Source organism: Callospermophilus lateralis, chromosome 9, assembly GCF_048772815.1.
Source record: "Callospermophilus lateralis isolate mCalLat2 chromosome 9, mCalLat2.hap1, whole genome shotgun sequence".
Taxonomy (NCBI): domain Eukaryota; kingdom Metazoa; phylum Chordata; class Mammalia; order Rodentia; family Sciuridae; genus Callospermophilus; species Callospermophilus lateralis.
In genome coordinates this window covers 32,456,478-32,478,398 of record NC_135313.1, presented here as the reverse complement: position 1 = coordinate 32,478,398, position 21,921 = coordinate 32,456,478, and the positions used below count along the sequence as shown (strand labels likewise).

General features: G+C 32.9%; 1 protein-coding gene across 1 annotated transcript in view; it reads left to right on the top strand.

Moving 5' to 3' along the window:
- Positions 1 to 21,921, top strand: part of Bmpr2 (bone morphogenetic protein receptor type 2) — a 176,169-nt gene that overhangs the window by 129,360 nt on the left and 24,888 nt on the right. Inside the window, exons 4-10 of the mRNA XM_076865429.2 lie at positions 2,768 to 2,878; positions 3,490 to 3,581; positions 5,177 to 5,407; positions 6,464 to 6,578; positions 11,393 to 11,553; positions 12,317 to 12,464; positions 19,957 to 20,093. Coding sequence (XP_076721544.1) covers positions 2,768 to 2,878; positions 3,490 to 3,581; positions 5,177 to 5,407; positions 6,464 to 6,578; positions 11,393 to 11,553; positions 12,317 to 12,464; positions 19,957 to 20,093 — 995 coding nt within the window. The remainder of the gene's footprint in view (positions 1 to 2,767; positions 2,879 to 3,489; positions 3,582 to 5,176; positions 5,408 to 6,463; positions 6,579 to 11,392; positions 11,554 to 12,316; positions 12,465 to 19,956; positions 20,094 to 21,921) is intronic.

Below are 21,921 nucleotides of genomic sequence, written 5' to 3'. Positions count from 1 at the left end.
GCACCTGACAAGTTGAGTTTTTTCTTTTTTATTGAAGTAAAATTCATATAACAGAACTCACAATAGTAAAATGAGCCATTCAGTATATTCACAATGTTGTGCAACTATCACCTTTACTTAGTTCCAAAACATTTTCATCTCCTTACAAGGAAAATCTTGTATCTAATAACCAGTTCCTTCCTTTTTCTTTTTCCACCATTGCTAGCAATTGCTAATCTGCTTTTTGTCTCCACAGATTTGCCTTTTCTGAATATTTCATATAAATATTTCATAACATGTGATCTTTTGAATAACATTTGTGTGGATAATACCACATTTTGTTTATTCATTTGTCAACATATGAACATTTGTGTAAAAGTTTTTGTTTGAATACCTGTTTTGAGTTCTTTTGGGTATATGCCTGAGAGTAGAATTGTTAAGTATAATGGAAATTCTGTATAACATTTTTCCCCAAAAACTGTTTTCTAATGTATGTATATCATTTCATATCTCCACCAGCAATGTATGATAGTTCCAGTTTCTCTTCATCCTTGACAAACTTTTTTATTTTCTTTTTTAATTGTAGCCAGGCTAGTATCTCGCTATAGTAAGGTAAATTTTTATATGTAGCTTTTCTGCATATAACTTACTATATATGTTAAAATTATTTTAAGTTTTATTAATTTATGTTAAATTTTCTTAATAAATATTCAACAAATTGAAATATTTCAGTGCTCTGAGTTTTTTTAGAAATATTTTTGTGACATTTAAATATGCAACTGTACTTAATTTGACTGAGATAAATTCATTTAGAACAGAAATATCCATCAGAGGAGTTCTCTGCCATAGAGGCTTCTTACTTTGCCATAGAAACTTATAGTTTAAATATGGCATATAATTATAATGTCCAAATCAAGAAAGTTTTAAAATATAGTATGCTTTATTTTTATTGAATATGAAGGATGATTAGCTGGGCATGGTGGTGCACATCTCTAATCCTAGCAGCTCTGGAGGCTGAGGCAGGAGGATCATGAGTTCAAAGCTGGCCTCAGCAATGGCAAGGTACTAAGCAAATCAGTGAGACTCAGTCTCTAAATAAAATAAATAATAGGGATGGGGATGTGGCTCAGTGGTTGAGTGCTCCTGAGTTCAATCTCCAGGACCCCTTCACCAAAAAAAAAAAAGAAAGAAAGAAAGAAAAGATTAAATAAGGAAATTAGCAGTCATTAAGCCCAGCCTCTAGTGAGTATCACCAAACACTGTATGAATGCCTCTGGTAAAATAATTAACAGCTATTTCATAGGTAACTCATTTAATTTTAGACAGCCCTGTTTGTAAGTCATAAGTTCTGTGTTCTGTGTCATAGACTTGTCTTGAATGTTCATTAATCGAATCTCATTATTCTCCCTAGCTATTCAAAACAAAATACTTCCATTTTTCCACAAGAGACAGCTGAATTCTCCCAAGTTTTTTTTTTTTTCTCTCTCTTTTCTTTATATTGGACACTTTGAGTTCTTTGTACCTACACAATTCAGAGTCATTTATCTTTATGTTCTACTTGCTTTATTTTGGACACACTGCTTTAGTTTGTGGAATCTATCCTAAAGAGATTTGCTCTAGATATGATCTGACCCACAGAATTAAAATAACACATAACATGTTTACATTGTAATTATAACCCTTGATATAGAAATATGTTTCCCCATTCTGCAAGTGAGTAAACTTATGTTCAGACAGATGAAAAAAATTTCTCAAGGTTATGCAATAAGTGAAAGAAATGAGTTTAAGGGGACTGGGGTTGTGGCTCAGTGGGAGCACTCTCGCCTAGCATGTGTGAGGCACTGGGTTTGAGCCTCAGCACCCCGTAAATAAATCAATAAAGGTATTGTGTCCATGTACAACTAAAAAAAAAATACTAAAAAAATAGAAGAAGTGAGTTTATGTCTAATTCATATTTAATTGCCTGCAAAGCCATATTCTTTTCATTAATATTAATGATGTCATATTGATTAATATACCTAACATTAATTGCATAGATAATATATGCTTGACACTGTAGACTCCCATCTAAGCCTCAGTTGACATACAAGGTACATTTTTATAAATGAGGAAATGGAGGCACTGAAAGTCATAATTTTCCGAATCCCACAGAATGAGTTGTCAGATTCTAAAAGCTGTACTCTTAAATATTTTACTATTCCCCCTAAAATATTATATTATCCTGTCTATGCTATTCCACAATGTAGATGTATCAATAATTAGGAGCATGCCTAACAGATTTTACAGTGTTTTCAAGTCTAAGATAATCTGTATCAAGGCCAGTCTGGGCAATTTAGTAAGACCCTGGCTCAACATGAAAATTTTTTTAAAAGGGCTGGATATATACTCAAGGCGTGTGTGAGATTCTGAGTTCAATAATACTGGGGGGAAAGATAATCTTCATGATTAATGTATTATTTTTCTCTCATTTCCTTTCATGCAAAAACATAACTGATTTGCTTATCTATTGATACAGCCTTTCTAGAGAGCAGTTTGTCGATATTTAATAAAGTACTTTTATTTAAAAAGAATGACAAAAGGGCACAATGGTGCATACCTAGCTATTGTGGAGTCTGAAGCATGGGGATCAAAAGTTTGAGGACAGCCTCGACAACTCAGAGAGCCTGTCTTCAAAATGAAAAATACAAAAGACTGGGGATATAGCTTAGTGGTAGAGTGCCCTTGGGTTCAACCCCAGTATCTCTAGAAACAAAAAGGATGACAGTGTTTTAAAATTTGTTTCTTTTAGGTCCACCTCATTCATTTAACCGAGATGAGACAATAATCATTGCTTTGGCATCTGTCTCTGTCTTAGCTGTTTTGATAGTTGCTTTATGCTTCGGATACAGAATGTTGACAGGTAAACAAAATACCACTTTTTGTCCTATCATTTATTAAGCATGCTATTAAATCAGAATTTATTTTCTTTTATTTAAATCTCTATGCTGAATGTTAAAAAAAAAAAAACAAAAAAAAACCTCTGTGCTACTGAAACTCCCATTCTGTCTTCAACAAAAAATTTCCCCAGTTTTTGGAAAAAGTTTCAAATTCAAACAAAATACCTGTCACCCAGTTTCAACAGTTATCATATATGAGCAGTATTGTTTCATGTAAATCCCCGCTCACTACCCACTTCAATGCCACTGAATTATTTTGAAGCAAATTAAGGATACCATTAATATACCTTAGGCTTAATGGGTTGTTTAGGAAATCATCAATCACTCATTCATTTAAATAACGTTAATAAAATCTTGAAAGTTTCTACACTATTTCTTAGGGTTTTAAACTTTAAGTCATTATGGGAGCATCACTTAGAATTTAACTTTCATGTTGTTTATTATTCATCTTCATTTATAGATGAATAATTGTATTCCTTCTGCAGCTTTTAAAAAACTGTAACATAGTAAAAAGTGTAATAAAGATATCATTTTAAGAAAACTATGTTAGTAACGCTTTTTCCTGTTCTTATAGGAGACCGTAAACAAGGTCTTCATAGTATGAACATGATGGAGGCAGCAGCATCAGAGCCCTCTCTTGATCTAGATAATCTGAAACTGCTGGAGGTAAGGTTGTTCTTAGATTGTGGACTGTTATAATAATTACCAAGTTTTGTAATTATTGCTAAGTTTCATTTGGTAATATCTCAGAAGCTACTTTAAAAGTCTTAATATGATGAGTGGTTTTATGATTTTTATTAGAGATGACCTGATAACTATGGTCCCCAAACTAAATAATAGATATGATAGATTTAACTATATAAAAACATTTTAATAATTTTCTTTTTGCATAAAAATATAGTTAAGAAAGTTAAAAAGTCAAATTTGAAAAAATGTTTCAGTACATAAGAAAATTGATAAACAGCTGTTATAAGTCAATTTGAAAGAAAAGATGCATAAAAATATACAGAAGAGATGAACTGACAGTTTAGAAAAGTAAATGTGGCTAATAAATAGATAGTAAGATGTCCAGTTTACTAGACTGAAAGAAATACCAATTAAAACATGGAATATGCTGGGCACACTGGTGCACATCTATAATCACAATCGCTCTGGGGGCTGAAGCAGGAGGATCGTGGGTTCAAAGCTAGCCTTAGCAACTGGCGAGGCTCTAAGCAACTCAGTGAGACCCTGTCTCTAAATAAAATAAAAAATAGGGCTGGGGATGTGGCTCAGTGGTTGAGTGCCCCTGAGTTCCATCCCCGGTACCCCCCGCCCCCTGCAAAAAGAAGGAACATTATCTAGGATTGAGTGAAAGAAACTTTACCAAACATTGCTAATTTAATTATATTTTGATACAGCCTTTGTGAAGAACCGGCTGCATGTGAAGTTTTTACCTGGAAATAATGATATATAACACACGTTTTTAAATCAATAATGATAAATTCTTAACCCATTTCAATAAAAAGTGAGAAAAATCCCCAGAAACCAAAAATGAAGAGAATAGGTTACATTTTGCTGGTTCTTTGTATATTGAGTAATTTTTTATTGCATCCCAAATATTGTGACTATTTTATTGTAGAGACCTGCACTATATCTATCATGTTTTCCTAAAGTGTGCTGATTTTTACTTATTTTAGTAAGTAACACATACTATAAACTTGTCTCTTAGGCAGAAGCTCAAGTCTTGGTTCAGTTATTTTATCTTTAGCTAGAGTCTGTCCCACGCATCCATCCTTTTCAGGATTCTATCTGCACTTTGCAGAAGCTATAGTTGCCCCAAATTACATTCTCTGGTTCTTAGGTCCAGAAAGATTATAGATTTTCCCTTGTCATTTTAACTCTACGGCACAGAGCTGATTGAACCCTGCATCAAGCTAAAAAACAAAAATAGGGAGCTCATCCTATGCCATTTTTCTCTTTTAAATCTTGAGGTATTTTAGAGTCTACCTCCTTTTACTTATTCTCCAGTGCCTTTAGATATTTTGTTTGTTTGTTTTTATTTTGTCCAGAGTTTCCAGTTGTTCTGTGAGACAGCTAGGTTGGGTGGGAACTTCCTCAGTCATACCAGATACGGACTTCAGTAGTTTCTTGATAATGGAGTAAACTATTAGCAATAGAGATGTGTAGCATACTACATGAATTTGTGCTTCATTATTTAAGTTTGATTATTTAATTTTGATGTGAATTAATACTTTGCCTTTTTAAAAACAACTTCACAGCTGATTGGCCGGGGTCGATATGGAGCAGTATATAAAGGATCCTTGGATGAACGTCCAGTAGCTGTAAAAGTATTTTCTTTTGCAAACCGTCAGAATTTTATCAACGAAAAAAACATTTACAGAGTGCCTTTGATGGAGCATGACAACATTGCTCGCTTTATAGTTGGAGATGAGAGAGTTACTGCAGATGGACGCATGGAGTATTTGCTTGTGATGGAGTATTATCCCAATGTAAGTTCTTTAGAAGAAATAAACAATCATTGATACTAGCTGTCAATCAGACTTTCAGGAAGACCACCATAATAAGCATTGCTAGTACGCAAATTCATTATTAATGGTCTGCAATGAGATAAAGATCCTGTGCCATATTTGAATCAAATACATCACTAACTATACTGTTTATTCATTTCCCTCTCTCATTCTCTCATTCTCTCCCTTCTTTTCTATTCTTTTCTCTTTCTGTAGCCAGGTTTTCTCAGTGAAGGAAGCAGTGCTTTGATTGTCATTCATTCTGGTGTAAGCTCCTTATCTCATCAGAGACTGGTAGTGGTTTGTGGATAAGCACTTTGAGTAATACAGATACGGAGAGTACCCCTCAGTATCCTGAGGATTGTTTCTAGAACCACTTCTAACCCCTGCAAACATACCCAAACTGCAGATGTTCAAGTCTCTTAAAACATCATTTCTAGATTACTTACACAATAAATGCCATGTTAATAGTTGTTATTCATATTTTCTTTAGAGAATAATGACAAGAAAAAATAGTATGTACATGTTCAGTACAGATACAATTTTTTTTGAATTTTTCTTTTTTATGGTGCTGGGGGTGTACTCAAAGCTTCATGTATGTTAGGTACCACTGAGATGTACCCCACAGCCCCTGAATATTTTTTTATCTGGGTTGGTCAAAATTATGAATGAAAAACATGCAGATACAGAGGACACATTATATATATTTGCAAAATTCTTCTGTTTTCTATTATAAACCATTTATAGTTTTGTATTAGTAACAGATTTTTTTCAAATTAATTTGATAGATCAAAGAATTTAAAAGGAAATACTCATTCATCATTTTAAATATGAATGAGACATGAAAAATTGATGTTAAATTCATTTCTTTCTTCACATAGAAATGCCTTACTACTTCTTTCAAATTTCTCTAAAATGGTTCATTAAATCTTCATGGAATCCTAGCCTATGCAAATCCTTAATAAGGTTGCTAACTTACCTCTTAATGTTAAAATAAATTTATTTCAATTTTTTAATACATTTTCTTCCTCTGTAAAGGGATCTCTTTGCAAGTATTTGAGTCTCCATACAAGTGACTGGGTAAGCTCTTGCCGTCTGGCCCATTCTGTGACTAGAGGACTGGCTTATCTTCACACAGAATTACCACGAGGAGGTAAGATAATGAATAAAAGATGAATAACACATGTGGGTTCAAAATTTTAATCCTGGGCTGGGGATGTGGCTCAAGCGGTAGTACGCTCGCCTGGCATGTGTGCGGCCCGAGTTGGATCCTCAGCACCACATACAAACAAAGATGTTGTGTCTGCCAAATACTAAAAAATAAAAATTAAAAAAATTCTCTCTTTTTCTCCCTCTCTCACTCTCTCTTTAAAAAAAAAATAATCCTATCTTCAAAGTATGATTTGTATTATTAGGCATTTATTATTAACCAATTGTTTGAATTATTCAGCATGAGGAAATATTTGAAATGAAAGTATAAGAACAAAACTTAAAGACTCTCTAGAGGAGTCATGGATTCCATTAAGAATTTAATTAAAGCTCTAGTAATAACCATGGGAGAATACTTACAAAAATATTCTTTTGGGCTGGTAATGTAGCTTAGTGGTAGAGTGTTTGCCTGGCATGATGCACAATGCCCTAGGTTTGATTCCCAGCACAGAAAAAAAAAAAAAAAGAGTTGTGGACCTTGGGTTAAGAACTTCTTAGCGAGGCTATATTTTCCTTATTCTGTTTATTTAAATGAATTAAATGTGTAATTACTTCTTTTGTTCTATTATCACATAGGTCTTTATTCAGTAGGTTGATCTTTATTATACTTAATGTGTATTTTTATATATCCATGCTTCTACTAACTACAATTAGATTTGGCTAAATCTGTGAGAATTGAAGATAGGAATAACAGTAGTTTCAATAAAATGTTTTTTTTGTTGTTGTTGTTTTTTTTTCTGATGTAAGAATCTAAAGGTCTGGGAATACAGCTTAGTGATAGAGTGCTTGCTTAGCATGCATGAGGCCCTGGGTTCAATCCCCAGGGCGCGCACGTACACACACACGAAAAGCTACCAAACCATCCAGAATTGGTTTGGTAACACCATGGTACTATCAGGGCCTGAGGCACTTATATTTCTTTGCACACCATCCTTAATAGGTAGCTTTCATTTTCAAAGTTATCTCATTGTTATGCTGGATCCTGGGTAAGGGAAAAAAGGTGGGGAGGGAAGAGGAGATAAATGGATTTGTTCCCTCTATCTCCATAAGTTCCACTGTCATGTTCATGTTTTGTTTCTCAGAACTAGTCCACTCTTAGCTGCAAAAGAGGCTGGGAATATTGTTTTTGTTTTTGTTTTTGCTTTTTGAGTTTTACTGAGTGCATTGCTGCCTCAGATAATTAGTTGGCTTCTAATACTAAGTAAGAAAGGGAGAGTACATGACAAGATGTCAGTCTTTGCCAGTGTTTCAGAACTGTATTGTATTTTTTGTCACAACTACAGTCTTCCTCAGCTTTTATGCACATTTTTGCTAGTTATTGAAAGCATCTCTTTTTAATACATTTTCTTTTTCACTTTACTTTAATATACATCTCACATCACAGGAACCCCTAAATTAGCTTGGCTGTGATAATTCTGTCTCTGCCCTTTCTTAAGCTTTCATCCCCTAGCACATTTTCTTATTAAACTGTAACCCTGACATTGTTTTTCAATCTCCTGACCTCTTTAATGAAGAGAACTTTAATGTATCAGTTTCTTAGATCTTTGTTCCATTGTATAATAGCACAGATCATCTTTTCTAGCTAATGCTTCATATATAAATAATTTCTCTTGAATAATTTATTAGTTCATTTATCTAGACATCTTGATATTCCTGAGTACAGAATTGATCTATGTTATTGTCTATGTCAGCAACTTGATTCACTTACTCTAGTGCTTTGGCACATTAACCATTGGGCTGTGTGTTCCCTTACTCAATTAGATATTGCAACCCCTTTTAAAAGCTGGCTTAGCACAGAACTTAAAATACCATCCTAATTCCCCTTTCAAGCTTTGTATGATTCAGCAAGGTTTCAAGTCAAACATTGGCTGAAATTAATAAACAGAGCTGTTACTCTCAAACATTAGCCAATATTATCACTAGTTAACTTTTTAAAAACTCATGTAATATAAACATAAAGCTATTTATATTTATTGCTTAAAAGTGTTCCCAAGTATATAGTAAAATTTTAAAACATTTAAAGTGTCCTTTCAGAGAATTTTCTTTTTCCCAGTGTCTTCAGATATAATTTTTTTGCTTAGAGTATAAATTCCTTAGTAAGAAATACTACTACTACTACTACTACTACTACTATTATTTCAGTTATTTGTTGCTTCAGAATAAGGAGTTGAACCTGTTTATTTGTAATTAGTTTTCCCTGTGAATTTTTTCCTTATGATAATAGCAATGTGTGCTTGTTGCCCAACAAAAATCTAATATACAAAAATATATATAAATTATTCAGACTTCACCAGAAAATTACTAAGCAGTTTGTGTTTATCCTTCTGGGTCCTTTGCTCTGCATATATATATATATGTGTGTGTCTAAATATCCACAGAAAATTTTTTTGGTTCAGGTTTAAAAATATATATGTATTTTGTAATATATTTTGTAACATGTTTTATAAATTATAAAATATATGAAAGTATAATTAATAGATATAAATATATATACACACATATATATTTAAAGTAATTTTATACTTTTCTTTGACATATTTGGCTAATGCAGTATTATGCCCAAGGCAAAATCATTGTATATTCTGCCCCTGGCTTACACACTCAAAAAGGTTAAAAAGAATACTTAGGGGAACTTAGAAGGGGAAAGTCAACTGAAAAGAATACTCTGTAGTTCTACCCTTTGCTTTGGTGCTGAGTCCTCTCTTCTCTCTTTTCCTCTATCTTCCCCACCGCCTTTTTTCTCTTACTCCATTTCCCTACCTTTTCTTTTTCCTTTTTAGTAATAGCAGGAAATAACTTGTCACATATTCTTCCTCATTAGCTTAGTTTTCCCTGAAGTATGAGATCTTTAAATATTGATTTGATATTAGTATACATCATCAAATGTTTCCATAAATTTTCCTATATAAATATTAGCTCAAGATTATGCCACTACTTCTATTTAGTTTTTTTCAGAGTATAAGAGATGTGGCTATTACAGGAATTGAGTAGAAGCCAAGTTAAATATAAGCTATGGGAGACTGGAACAGAAAGTGGGAAAGGAAGAAAATGAGAAAGATGAATAAATTTAGAGTATAAATTCCTTAGTAAGAAATACTATTTTTTTCTTCAAAATGTTTTGTTGAAAATAAAAAAATTCAAAAAAAAAAGGAAAAATGGAACTATGTCATTTGCAGAAAAATGGATGAAACTAGAAACCGTTATGTTAAATGAAATTAGCCAAACTCAGAAGGTCGTGTTTTCTCTCATATGGAAGCAAGAGAGGGAAAAAAGGAAAAAAAAGGTGGTGGGTAGGGATCCCATGAAAATCAAAGGTACATTAGAAGAGAAAAGGGACAAGGGGGTGGGAGTTGAGAAGGGAGGATGAAGTGCTGGGGAGTGATATTGGCCAAATTATAATGTATGTATGTACAAATATGTAACAACAAATCCCATCATTATGTACAACTATAATGCACTAATAAAAATAAGTAGAAAGAGAAGAAAATGTTTTGTAGATTTAGTTTTTATATCAACAAAATGATCCTCTGTAATTTCACTGTTAAATTGCATTTGAATGCTTACTAATGGAAGTAATATGTCTATATACTAAATCTAAATGCAAATAGTAAATGCAATCATTCAATAATTGTCTTGATTATAATTGTTATTGACTTGATTCTAATTGTTCTTTTTCTCTATATACCTAGGGAAATATTTTAAATTTCCAAAATTGTGACAGAGAGCTATATTTTTTTAAAATACAAGGTTTATATAATGTTTCCCTATATATAGAGAAAAAATAATATAATGTTTTAGATGACAGGCTTAGATTAGCTTCATTCTTTCAATCAGCAAGAATTTACTGTTTACTCTGTGCCAGGCCTTTTTAAGTTCAGATATAATATGTTCTCTTTCTACTTTCATATGTTCTCTTTCTACTTTCATGGAGCTTATGGTGTAGTGTTAAGGTTAATTAAGAGTAGAATCAGTATAATACTGCTTTACTTCTGTAAAATCAAAGAACAAATTTTCATAACTTTCTAGAAGATACCAGCTTCTCTACTTGTTCTCTTGATCCATTGTAAATTATTTCTAGATTTGAAGTGCTGAGGTGGGCTCAGAGACATGGCAAAATCTCAGGCAGAACCGGGATGTGCTGTCACAGGTTTCACCTATTAAGCTATAGAAGAACACTGTAAGGGGCTGGGGCTGGGGCTCAGTGGCAGAGTACTTGCCTGGCATATGTAAGGCACTGAGTTCGATCCTCAGCACCGCATATTAAAAGAAAATAAAAAGGTACATCAACAACTTAAAAATTTTTTTTTAAAAAAAGAACACTCTTAAGACATGAAAATTTTAGAACCACATTAGTTTTTTTAATTGATCTTTGTTTTTGTTTTAGACAAGCTGACTTTTTTGGTGTTTATGCCAATTTGTCAGGTATACCTTTCTATATTGCCTCCTTTTGCTGCCCTAGAAAGGAAGAGAAAAAACAAGTTTGTGTTAGAATTAGAAGCAGCAGCATGTTTATTGTTAGATTAAGCCGAATATTTACTGCTTAATTACCTATACATGCAACAAGTGTTGTAACATACATTATAAAATAGTGATAAGTGAGTTAAAATTTTAGTTTCTTATGCTTTTTTTTTAATTAGAAAACTAAAGGGCAGAAAAATAACATCTTCTATGTTTATGTAGTTTCTGTTACTTGTATATTCATTTCATATTCAGTAGTTCTGTTTAAGCATTAATAAATATTTGGAATTGTCCAAACAGATCATTATAAGCCTGCAATTTCCCACCGAGATTTAAACAGCAGAAATGTCCTGGTGAAAAATGATGGAACCTGTGTTATTAGTGACTTTGGGTTGTCCATGAGGCTGACTGGAAATAGACTGGTGCGCCCAGGGGAAGAAGATAATGCAGCCATAAGTGAGGTGAATGTATACAAAAACATCACACTAACATACTTTGAAATTATGTTCAGGACAATTATCCTTATAAACTTCCAGTTACAGAATATTAGGAATTATAAAATTAAGAAATACCAAATACATTGCATAAAAGACTTTTTAAAATTATCAGTTCATTTTGAAAATCACTGTCATTCTAAGTCATTTTGACAAACATTAAGGAGTATGCAGGAATTGATTTTTGAAGCAAGAGTAGAGTTCCCAATTTTGATATAAGATCGTTCACCATCTGACAGTCACTATTACAATGTTAAACATATCCTTCCTTACCCTTTTCTCTGTATTCACATACACATGTCCATATATACATACATGTATTTTTGTGACTTTTAAAAATATTAGGGGGCTGGGGCTGTAGCTCAGTAGAGCACCTGCCTTGCATGTGTGAGGCACTGGGTTCAATCCTACACATCACATAAAAATGAAGGAATAAATAGAGATATTGTGTCCATCTACAACATATATATATATATATAAAATATATATTAAATTATATACACAATGTTTTATAATTTTCTTACTATGCCTTAAGTTTTTAAAATTGATACATATGGGAATTCCTAGTTTATTCTTTCTGATTGATGAATAGCATTTGCTGAAATGAATTTTCCACAGTTCAATTGTTCAAAAAGGGCACAGTTGAGATAAATTATTTATGTCAGTGACATGCTTAGGGTCAAATAACATACCACATTCTGTTTCTGAAAGTATCACTCTAATTTATCAGGTTGGCACAATTAGATATATGGCACCAGAAGTGCTAGAAGGAGCTGTGAATCTGAGGGACTGTGAATCAGCTTTGAAACAAGTAGACATGTATGCTCTTGGATTAATCTATTGGGAGATATTTATGAGATGTACAGACCTCTTCCCAGGTAAGAACTGCTGTCATAAGTTGATGTATATTTTGAAGTGAAACTGTTATATCTCTGTCTCACATATATTAAATAACTCAGTTTTTATGGAAACATCTTTTTTACTTTTGTTTAAACCTTTAGTTCATTGCCATCTAGTGTTCAGAGACATTATTAGAAGATGTGAATCAGGACAATGTTTTTTTGTTTTTGTTTTTGTTTTTTGTTTTAAAAAGGACTACAAGTTTTCATCTGAGTACAATTTGAATTAATTGCCAGTAATGGTTTTTCTATGTTAATCTCTGCTTTAGCTGTTGTCTTTTTCCTGATGGACTCTATGAACATTGAGATAAGATACATTTGTTTCTTGAATTGACATTTATAAGGAATTAGAAGCAATGGGTTATTTGGTTTTTTTTAATATTTTGTGATGTGATTTTTTTATTATTAATTGTTCAAAACATTACATAGCTCTTGACATACCATATTTCATACATTTGATTCAAGTGGGTTATGAACTCCCAATTTTTTCCCCCTATACAGATTGCAGAATCACATTGGTTACACATCCACATTTTTACATACTGCCATACTAGTGTCTGTTGTATTCTGCTGCCTTTCCTATCCTCTACTATCCCCCCTCCCCTCCCCTCCCATCTTCTCTCTTTACCCCATCTACTGTAATTAATTTCTCTCCCTTGTTTTTTTTCCCCTTTCCCCTCACTTCCTCTTATATGTAATTTTGTATAATGATGAGGGTCTCCTTCCATTTCCATGCAATTTCCCTTCTCTCTCCCTTTCCCTCCCACCTCTCGTCCCTGTTTAATGTTAATCTTCTTCTCATACTCTTCCTCCTTGCTCTGTTCTTAGTTGCTCTCCTTATATCAAAGAAGACATTTGGCATTTGTTTTTTAGGGATTGGCTAGCTTCACTAAGCATAATCTGCTCTAGTGCCATGCAATGGGTTATTTGTAAACACATTTTCTTTTTCATTCTCCTTTTTTCCCCCTACATCTTCACCTCCCTCCCTCTCTTCTTTATTTTCTCCTCCCATATTCTCTTTCCATTTCTCTCTGTCTTTCTGAACTTCTCTTCTTCTCCCTTTTTTCAGTGAAGGAATTATTCATTTAATATGATTGCTTCTTTGAGGTTTACTTGAAATAGTCAAAATGATTTATAGCTTTTCTCCCCTTGTTAGAATTTTACATCATCACTATTATATAAAAACTTTATCAGTCTGTATATCCCATTCTCCTGGATACTATACAAAAAGATTTGATATGTGCAGTCTTATAGGAATAATGCCATGAAAAGCATAGAAAAGAGAGCCAGCATTGGACAAATTTATGAAGTAGATCTGTTTAATAAAAACAAATTCATAGTGAGGTTGAGTTGTTTTTGCTTTAAAGGCATTAAGCATTAAAAATTAGTCTATAATTCTAAATAGATAATGAAATGAATTAATGGTTATTTAAATTAACTATAGGTCATCCAGTTACTACCCAGAAATGTGTGTGTGTGTGTGTGTGTGTGTGTGTGTGTATCATACACACACACACACACACACATATATATAAAATATATTTCCGGCTCTTTATATTTTTGACACAGAGTCTCACTAACTTGCCCAGGCTGACTTCAAACTTAAGGATCCTTCTGCTTCAGCTTCTGGAGTCACCAGAAGTACATTCTAGTTAATTAGAAGTACAGAATCTCAATTGAGGCATTTTTCTGAAAACAGTAATAATTGTCATAATATCACAAGGATTCTATTTTTAGAATTTTGGCACAGGTTTTTTTTTTCAACGTTCTAATCTAGTATTTTGGTTTCAGAAGCATGTCGGACTAAAATGATCTTTCGTCAGTATTAGTATACTGTCACCAGCAACATAATTTTTAAAACTTTTACTAATTTTTCAATAATAAAAGAATGACTATTGCTTTTGATCTTATAAATAATGAAGAGTGCTATCAGGGGCTGAGGTTGTAGTTCAGTGGTAGAGGGACTTGCCTTGAATGTGCAAGGCCTGCACCACGTAAGCATTAAAAAAGGCAATATCCGATGTTTGCTGGGGAATGACAATTAGGTCTTGTTATACAAAATTGTTTTAACAAATATGTAGGATGGGTTAAAATTGAAAAGAACTAGAAATAATTAAAATTGAAAAAAGAAATGGGGTTTATTGTTCAATGGGTAGAGAGTTTCAATTTAGGGAGACAGAAATAGTTCTAAAGGTAGATGATGATGTTTGCACAACCGTGTGAATGTAATTAATGCCACAGAACTATACACTTAAATATGGTTCAAAAAATGGTTCAAATGCTAAATTTTATGTATATTTTAATCATAGTGAAAAGTAAAAATAAAGGAATAAAAAGAGAATTTCTTTAAGATATTTTATAATCTCACTGTGGAAATGGTGAAGGAGTAGTACATCTGAGAGCAAATGTAGAGAAAGCTGTATTAGCTGTTAGAAGGATTGAGAAGCATTCAGAGTTCTGAGAAATAGTGAGGATAGCAGCCACAAGTTTAGATCTTGGTTTATATTGGAAGGTTAATTTTATCGTGGATGTGTTTGGACAAGGTATTGATAAATGCCGGGGTCCAGCCCCAGCGGGGTCCAGGGAGTCCTGAAGGAGGAGTGGCGTCGGCGAAATGATGAGACAGGAGTCGTTCCGTTTGAGCAATCTCCAGAGAGAGAGCTAAAACTGCTTTCTCTGGGTCCCCTTTTTATTACAATTTTTCTCATCATTATAGATTCACAATACGTCATTGATTATATAATTTAAAACTTTGCCAAGACATGACATTTCCTTAACCATGATTGAGAGCACACCGATCTACATTCTTCCAGGATATGACCCCCAGCCATACAATCATCAAAGTACAAAATCATCAATAAAACATGTCACCAATTTACATCCTTCAGATTTTCCCAAGATTTACTATTTTTCCCAAGATATGTTATTTCCTTATTAACTAATGCCAAACTACGTAACCAGACTCTAAGTCTCCTAGCCAATCATTAACCTAAAGTAACTTGTACTTTATTTCTAATTCAAAATTCCCATCTAAAAAAGTCCCTTTAAATCTTATATTTAAAATATCCTAAAGTTTATGAATCATCCTTAAAACATATCAGAAACCTATACATTTAAAGACTTAAGAATTTCTAAACTTAAGAATCTAAATAAAATAATATTTCTAACATTATTTTAAAACTGTGTCTTATAAAGCTATTTTAATTGATTCCTAAATTTATTTTCATAAAACTGGTTGAGCTGCTTTCTCGAAGAGTTTCTTTGTTTCTCAGTCAAGGTACACTAGTTCTCAAAGAGTTTGTTTCTCAGTCAAGGTGCACTAGTTCTCAAAGAGTTTGTTTTTCAGAGGATGATTGTTGTCCATTATTAGGTTTGTCCACAATGTACTGAGATAGAAGAATAGCCTTTTACTTTGTCCTTGATATGCTGAGGGGTGGGTAGAACGGCCTCCAAGGCATGAACTACCTGTTCTGTTCTAGCCATCTGAAATTTAATTTGTTTGGCATTTAACATACTCATGCCTCCTGTGAGAAACATAAGCATGAAAATGCAAAGTCCCAATTACATAAAAAAGGGTCTCATGGTTTCGGTTACCCACCAACCAGCGTGGCTTTGCCAGCATTCATCCTCACTGTGACCCTGTCAAGACAGTGGGAGAGCGGCTTTGCCAACACTTTTTCTCACTGTGACCCTGTCATGACAGTGAGTGGGGGATCGCCTCCACCAGATAAACAACTGGAGAATTTATTTATTTATTTATTTATTTTTAACTTTGAGTGTGTGTGTGTAATTGTAGATGGATACAAGATTTTTATTTTATTTATTTTTCTTTATGTGATACTGAGGATTGAACCCAGGGCCTCACACATGTTAGGCAAGCGCTTTACCACTGAGCTACAACTGCAGTTCCTGAAGAGTTTATTTTTAAAGACCTTAAAAAAAAAAAGATATTGAGAAAATTAAGATTAAAGTAATTCAGTGGTAGAGTACTTGCCTAGCATGGGTTCCCCAGCACCAGAGAGAAAGAGAAAATTTATGAGTACATGTACTCCTATAAACAGAACAAATGAGAAGAGAGAAAAATTGGTTATTAAAGATTGGATATTGGGGCATTCCCCCACTAAGAAGATAAATGATCAAAAAATAATAAGAAAACTTAAAAATAGTAGTGTCTTTTAGAAGTCAATGTTAGAAATCTTTAAGAACTAAGATTTATGACAATAAATGTAATTCGAAGTCAAGATGAAATAGAACTGAGGAATGGTGTTTTAATTTGAATGGGAGGAGGTCATTGGCATTTTTTAGAGGAGTTTCTGTGAAATAGAGAAGATAACAATCATATTACAGGGGATATAGGAAGAAAATTGTTAAGAAAGCACAAGGCACTTTGAAAAAATTTTAACAATGAAATGGGGTGGAAGTTGAAAGAAAAAAGGATCACATAAATTCATTAATAAACCTAGAGAATAGCATATAATAATTATAAAATTCTAACAAGACATTTTAAATTTTTATGATATACCTCAAAATGCAGTACATACTTTATTATTAAATGGGAACATTGTTTAATAAAGCTCTCTATATAAAATATTAGTAAAATAAATGAATTATGTGTCCTTATTATAAAGGAAGAGTGAAATGCTACAAAGTTTAAATAAAGGAAAGGGAAGGAAGAAAGAATAAGAGAATGTAAAAGGAAGAAAGCAAATAAGTATAATTTGAGAAGAGAACTAAAAAGTCTCTAACTGGTAGAGACATAATTAGCAAATGGGGTGAGAAGCAGGGAATGGTATGGGATAATGTTGAATTCTTGATCTGTCCTGGACACTTTGAAAGAAAATGAGATTGTAAAACTTCCCTTGAGCAATTCAATGATTATAAAGTTTTAAGGAAACTTAAAACTTAAAACTTAAAAACTTAAAACTTAAAACTTAAAACTTAAAACTTAAAACTTAGTGAGTCTATTATCTCCATGACAAGTTTGTTATTAACATTCATTTTTATGCTCACATTAAGTTAGCTCTACACAAGTATCTATTGAACAATTAGATGTATAACCATGAAGATTTAGTAGATTTTTATTTATTTGCTAATTTTAAAAAAAAAAATTTTCGGGCTGGGGATGTGGCTCAAGTGGTAGCACGCTCGCCTGGCATGCGTGCGGCCCGGATTCGATCCTCAGCAGCACCACATACAAACTAAGATGTTATGTCTGCCAAAAATTAAAAAATAAATATTAAAACACTCTCTCTCTCTCTCTCTCTCTCTCTCTCTCTCTCTCTCTTTAAAAAAAAAAAATTTTTTTTTCTCGTACAGGGGCTTGAATCCAGGTATATTCCACATCTGTGATGTATCCCCAACCCTTTTTAATTTTATTTCAAGACTGGGTCTTACCAGGTTGTCTAGGCTATCCTCCAATTTGCAGTTTTCCTGCTTCAACTTACCAAATAACTAGGTTTCACAAGTGTGCACCACCACACTTGATTTCTTTGATAATTCTTAATGTCACTGCATTCATACAAGATTGCACATCAATCTCATTTAGCAAGTTTTCTAGTTAAATTTGAACATAATTGAAACAAATAAGTAGAATTGTGTATTTTTAATTATTTTACTAAGCCAACATTTGAAGAATAGCAGCTAATAAATAATACTTGAAATATATGTGTATGTATGTGTTCTGTGTATATCTCAAGAGACATATATACTATATACTAGTAAATATATTGTAGTTCACAGATGGCATGAACTGAGGTTTTATAATGAGTTTCAAGGAAAAAATGATATGCTTACTGGCATGATTTAACAGATTTGTCTCTCAAGTTCAGTGTTAATGGTAATTGGTCAGAACTAAGTATTGCTTCAGAGTTTACAGTATGAAAAGATATTACTTGTATTTATAGGTAGTATCATATTCTAATAACTTGGGCTCTGCTGTATAGATTATGGAAATTATAGAATTAATCAGTAATTTTTTAATACCGTTGAAGGAATTTATGGATTGTTTTGAAAACATAATACAAGGGGCTGGGATTATAGCTCAGTGGTAGAGTACTCACCTTGCATGTGAAAGGCACTGGATTTGAGCCTTGGCACCCCCATAAAAAAAAACAAATAAAGGTATTGTGTCCATATACAATTATATATATATATATATATATATATATATATATATATATACTTTATATATATACTTACATTTTATAAATATAAAATATATTGCAGTTCACAGATGGCATTTTATATTTTATATTTTTTTTAGAGAGAGAGAGAGAGAAAATTTTTTAATATTTATTTTTTATTTTTCGGCGGACACAACATCTTTGTTTGTGGTGATGAGGATTGAACCCGGGCCGCACGCATGCCAGGCAAGCGCGCTACCGCTTGAGCCACATCCCCAGCCCTATATTTTATATTTATATTTTATAGTATATATATATATATTAATTGCATATGGACACAATACCTGTATTTTATTTGTTTATTTTTATGCAGTGCCAAGGCTCAAACTCAGTGCCTTACACACACAAGGTGAGTCCTCTACCACTGAACTACCGTGTGTGTGTGTGTGTGTGTGTGTGTGTGTGTGTGTGTGAATGGTTAAATGAGTTTTCTGAAGTAGAGATGCTCTCAAGATGAGAACCTAACTGCCCTAACCCCCATCCTGGTGTTCTTCCTTCTAATTTATTTGGTCATTTCAATAGGCTGGGACAGGGATGAGGATCCAGGAAGAGTCTAATTCTCCTGGTTCTTTGCCAAGATTTCCACTAGACCATTGGTTTTCAAAGTGTTGCTCCCAGGGGTCTTCTGTATGGCACAGTATGTTTATTAATAAATTTAATTTTATCAACATTTTCATTAAGTCAGGTGCAGTGGTGTTCACCTGTAATCTCAGCACTCAGGAGGCTGAGGCAGGAGAATCGCCTGAGTCCAAGAGTTCAAGACCAATGTGGGCAACTTAGCAAGACCCTGTCTCAAAAAGAAAAAGGAAAGGGATAGTGTTGGGGCTCAGTGGTAGATCACTTGCCTGGCATATGTGAGGCACTGGATTCAGTTCTCAACACCACATAAAAAATAAATAAATAAATAAAATGTATTGTGTCCATCTATAACTAAAAAATTAAAAACAAAACAAACAAACTGTCCAGAGGTATAGGTATAGAACTAGAGGTATAACGCAGTGGTAGAGTTCATTCTTAGCATGTGCAAGGCCCTCAGTTTGATCCCTAGCACCAATTTAAAACAAAAACAAAAACCTTCTTGTCATTGAAATTACCATTTGATTTCTTAAAAATGTTTGAGACTATTCTCAGTATTTATTAATAAAGCATTAAACCTATAACAGGATTTCTAAATACCTGAAAGGTTTTAACATGTACAATTTCTTTTGCTTACCTGCTATCAAAAATACCCCTATTATTCTCACTTATGATAATAGAAAATATTGTCATTCTTTTCTACACACACACAGGTGAATCTGTACCAGAATATCAGATGGCTTTTCAGACAGAAGTTGGAAATCATCCTACTTTTGAAGATATGCAGGTTCTTGTATCTAGGGAAAAACAGAGACCCAAGTTCCCAGAAGCCTGGAAAGAAAATAGCCTGGTAAGAAAAAATTATTTTTTTACTAGATATATTTTAATGTTCTTTGAAGCAAAAATAGACAGTTAATAATGTTAATAGTTTTTAGAGTTTTCTAATACCAAAAATCCAACTTACTTGATTTTTATGATGTTATATGTTATCAAAATTTTTTATATACAAAAAGTCCCCAGTTTTGGTTCAGTTTTAGTTTTTTCCAAATATAAAATACTGTTTAGAGACTAATAATGTGTCTGAAGTTCACTAGATTGGGTAACAGCTAGAATAATTAATATGTTAATATTTTAAACATTATTAAAATTACATCTTATTCTCTTTAGAATAATACTAAAAACATTAATTAGTGCATACTTACAGACTGATAAATGGCTAATAAAAATATGGTTTAGCACTAGAAAAATTAGGGATAACAGGAACATATCTTAACATCGTAAGGGCTAAGCCCCAGGCCAACATCATTCTAAATGGAGAAAAAATTGAAGGAATTCTCTCTAAAAACTGGAACAAGACAGGGATGCCCTCTTTCACTTCTATTTAACATAGTTCTTGAAGTACTGGCCAGAACAATTAGACAGACAAAAGAAATGCATAGGAAAAGAAGAACTTAAATTAGCACTTATTTGCTGATGATATGATTCTATACCTAGAAGACACAAAAAGTTTCACTAGAAAACTTTTAGAACTAATCAATGAATTCAGCAAAGTAACAGGATATAAAATCAACATCCATAAATTACAGTCATTTCTGTATATCAGTGACAAATCCTCTGAAAAGGAAATGAGGAAAACTACTCCATTTACAATAGACTCAAATAAAATATTCGGGAATCAATTTAATGAAAGAGGTGAAAGATCTCTACAATGAAAACTACAGAATGTTAAAGAAAGAAATTAAAGAAGACCTTAGAAGATGGAAAGATCTACCTTGCTCTTGGATAGGAAGAATTAATATTTTATCAAAATGGCTATACTACGAAAAGCACTATACAGATTTAATGCAATTCCAATAAAAATCCCAATGACATTCCTCAAATAAATAGAAAAAGCAATCATGAAATTCATCTGGAAAAAATAAGAGACCCAAAATAGCTAAAGCAATCCTTAGCAGGAAGAGTGAAGCAGGTGGCATCACTTTACCAGACCTTAAACTATACTACAGAGCAATAGTAACAAAAACAGCATGATATTGGCATCAAAATAGACTGGTAGACCAGTGGTACAGAATAGAGGACACAGAGACAAACCCACACAATTACAGTTATCTTGTATTAGACAAAGGTGCCAAAAACATACATTAGAGAAAAGATAACCTCTTCAACAAATGGTGCTGGGAAAACTGGAAATCCATATGCAATAAAATGAAATTAAACCCCTATTTCTCACCATGCACAAAACTCAACTCAAAATGTATCAAGGACTTAGTAATTAAACCAGAGATCCTGAACCTAATAGAAGAAAAAGTAGGCCCTAATCTTCATCATGTGGAATTAGGCCCCAGCTTCCTTAGTAAGACTTCTATAGCACAAGAATTAAAATCAAGAATCAATAAATGGGATGGATTCAAACTAAAAAGTTTCTTCTCAGCAAAAGAAACAATCTGTGAGGTGAATAGGGAGCAAATTTTTACCCCTCACACATCAGATAGAGCACTAGTCTCTAGGATATATAAAGAACTCAAAAAGCTAAACACCAAAAAACCAAATACCCTATCAATAAATAGGCCAATGACCTGAAAAGACACTTCTCAGAAGAGGATATACAGTCAGTCAACAAATGTATGAAAAAATGCTCATCATAACTAGCATTTAGAAAAATACAAATCAAAACTATT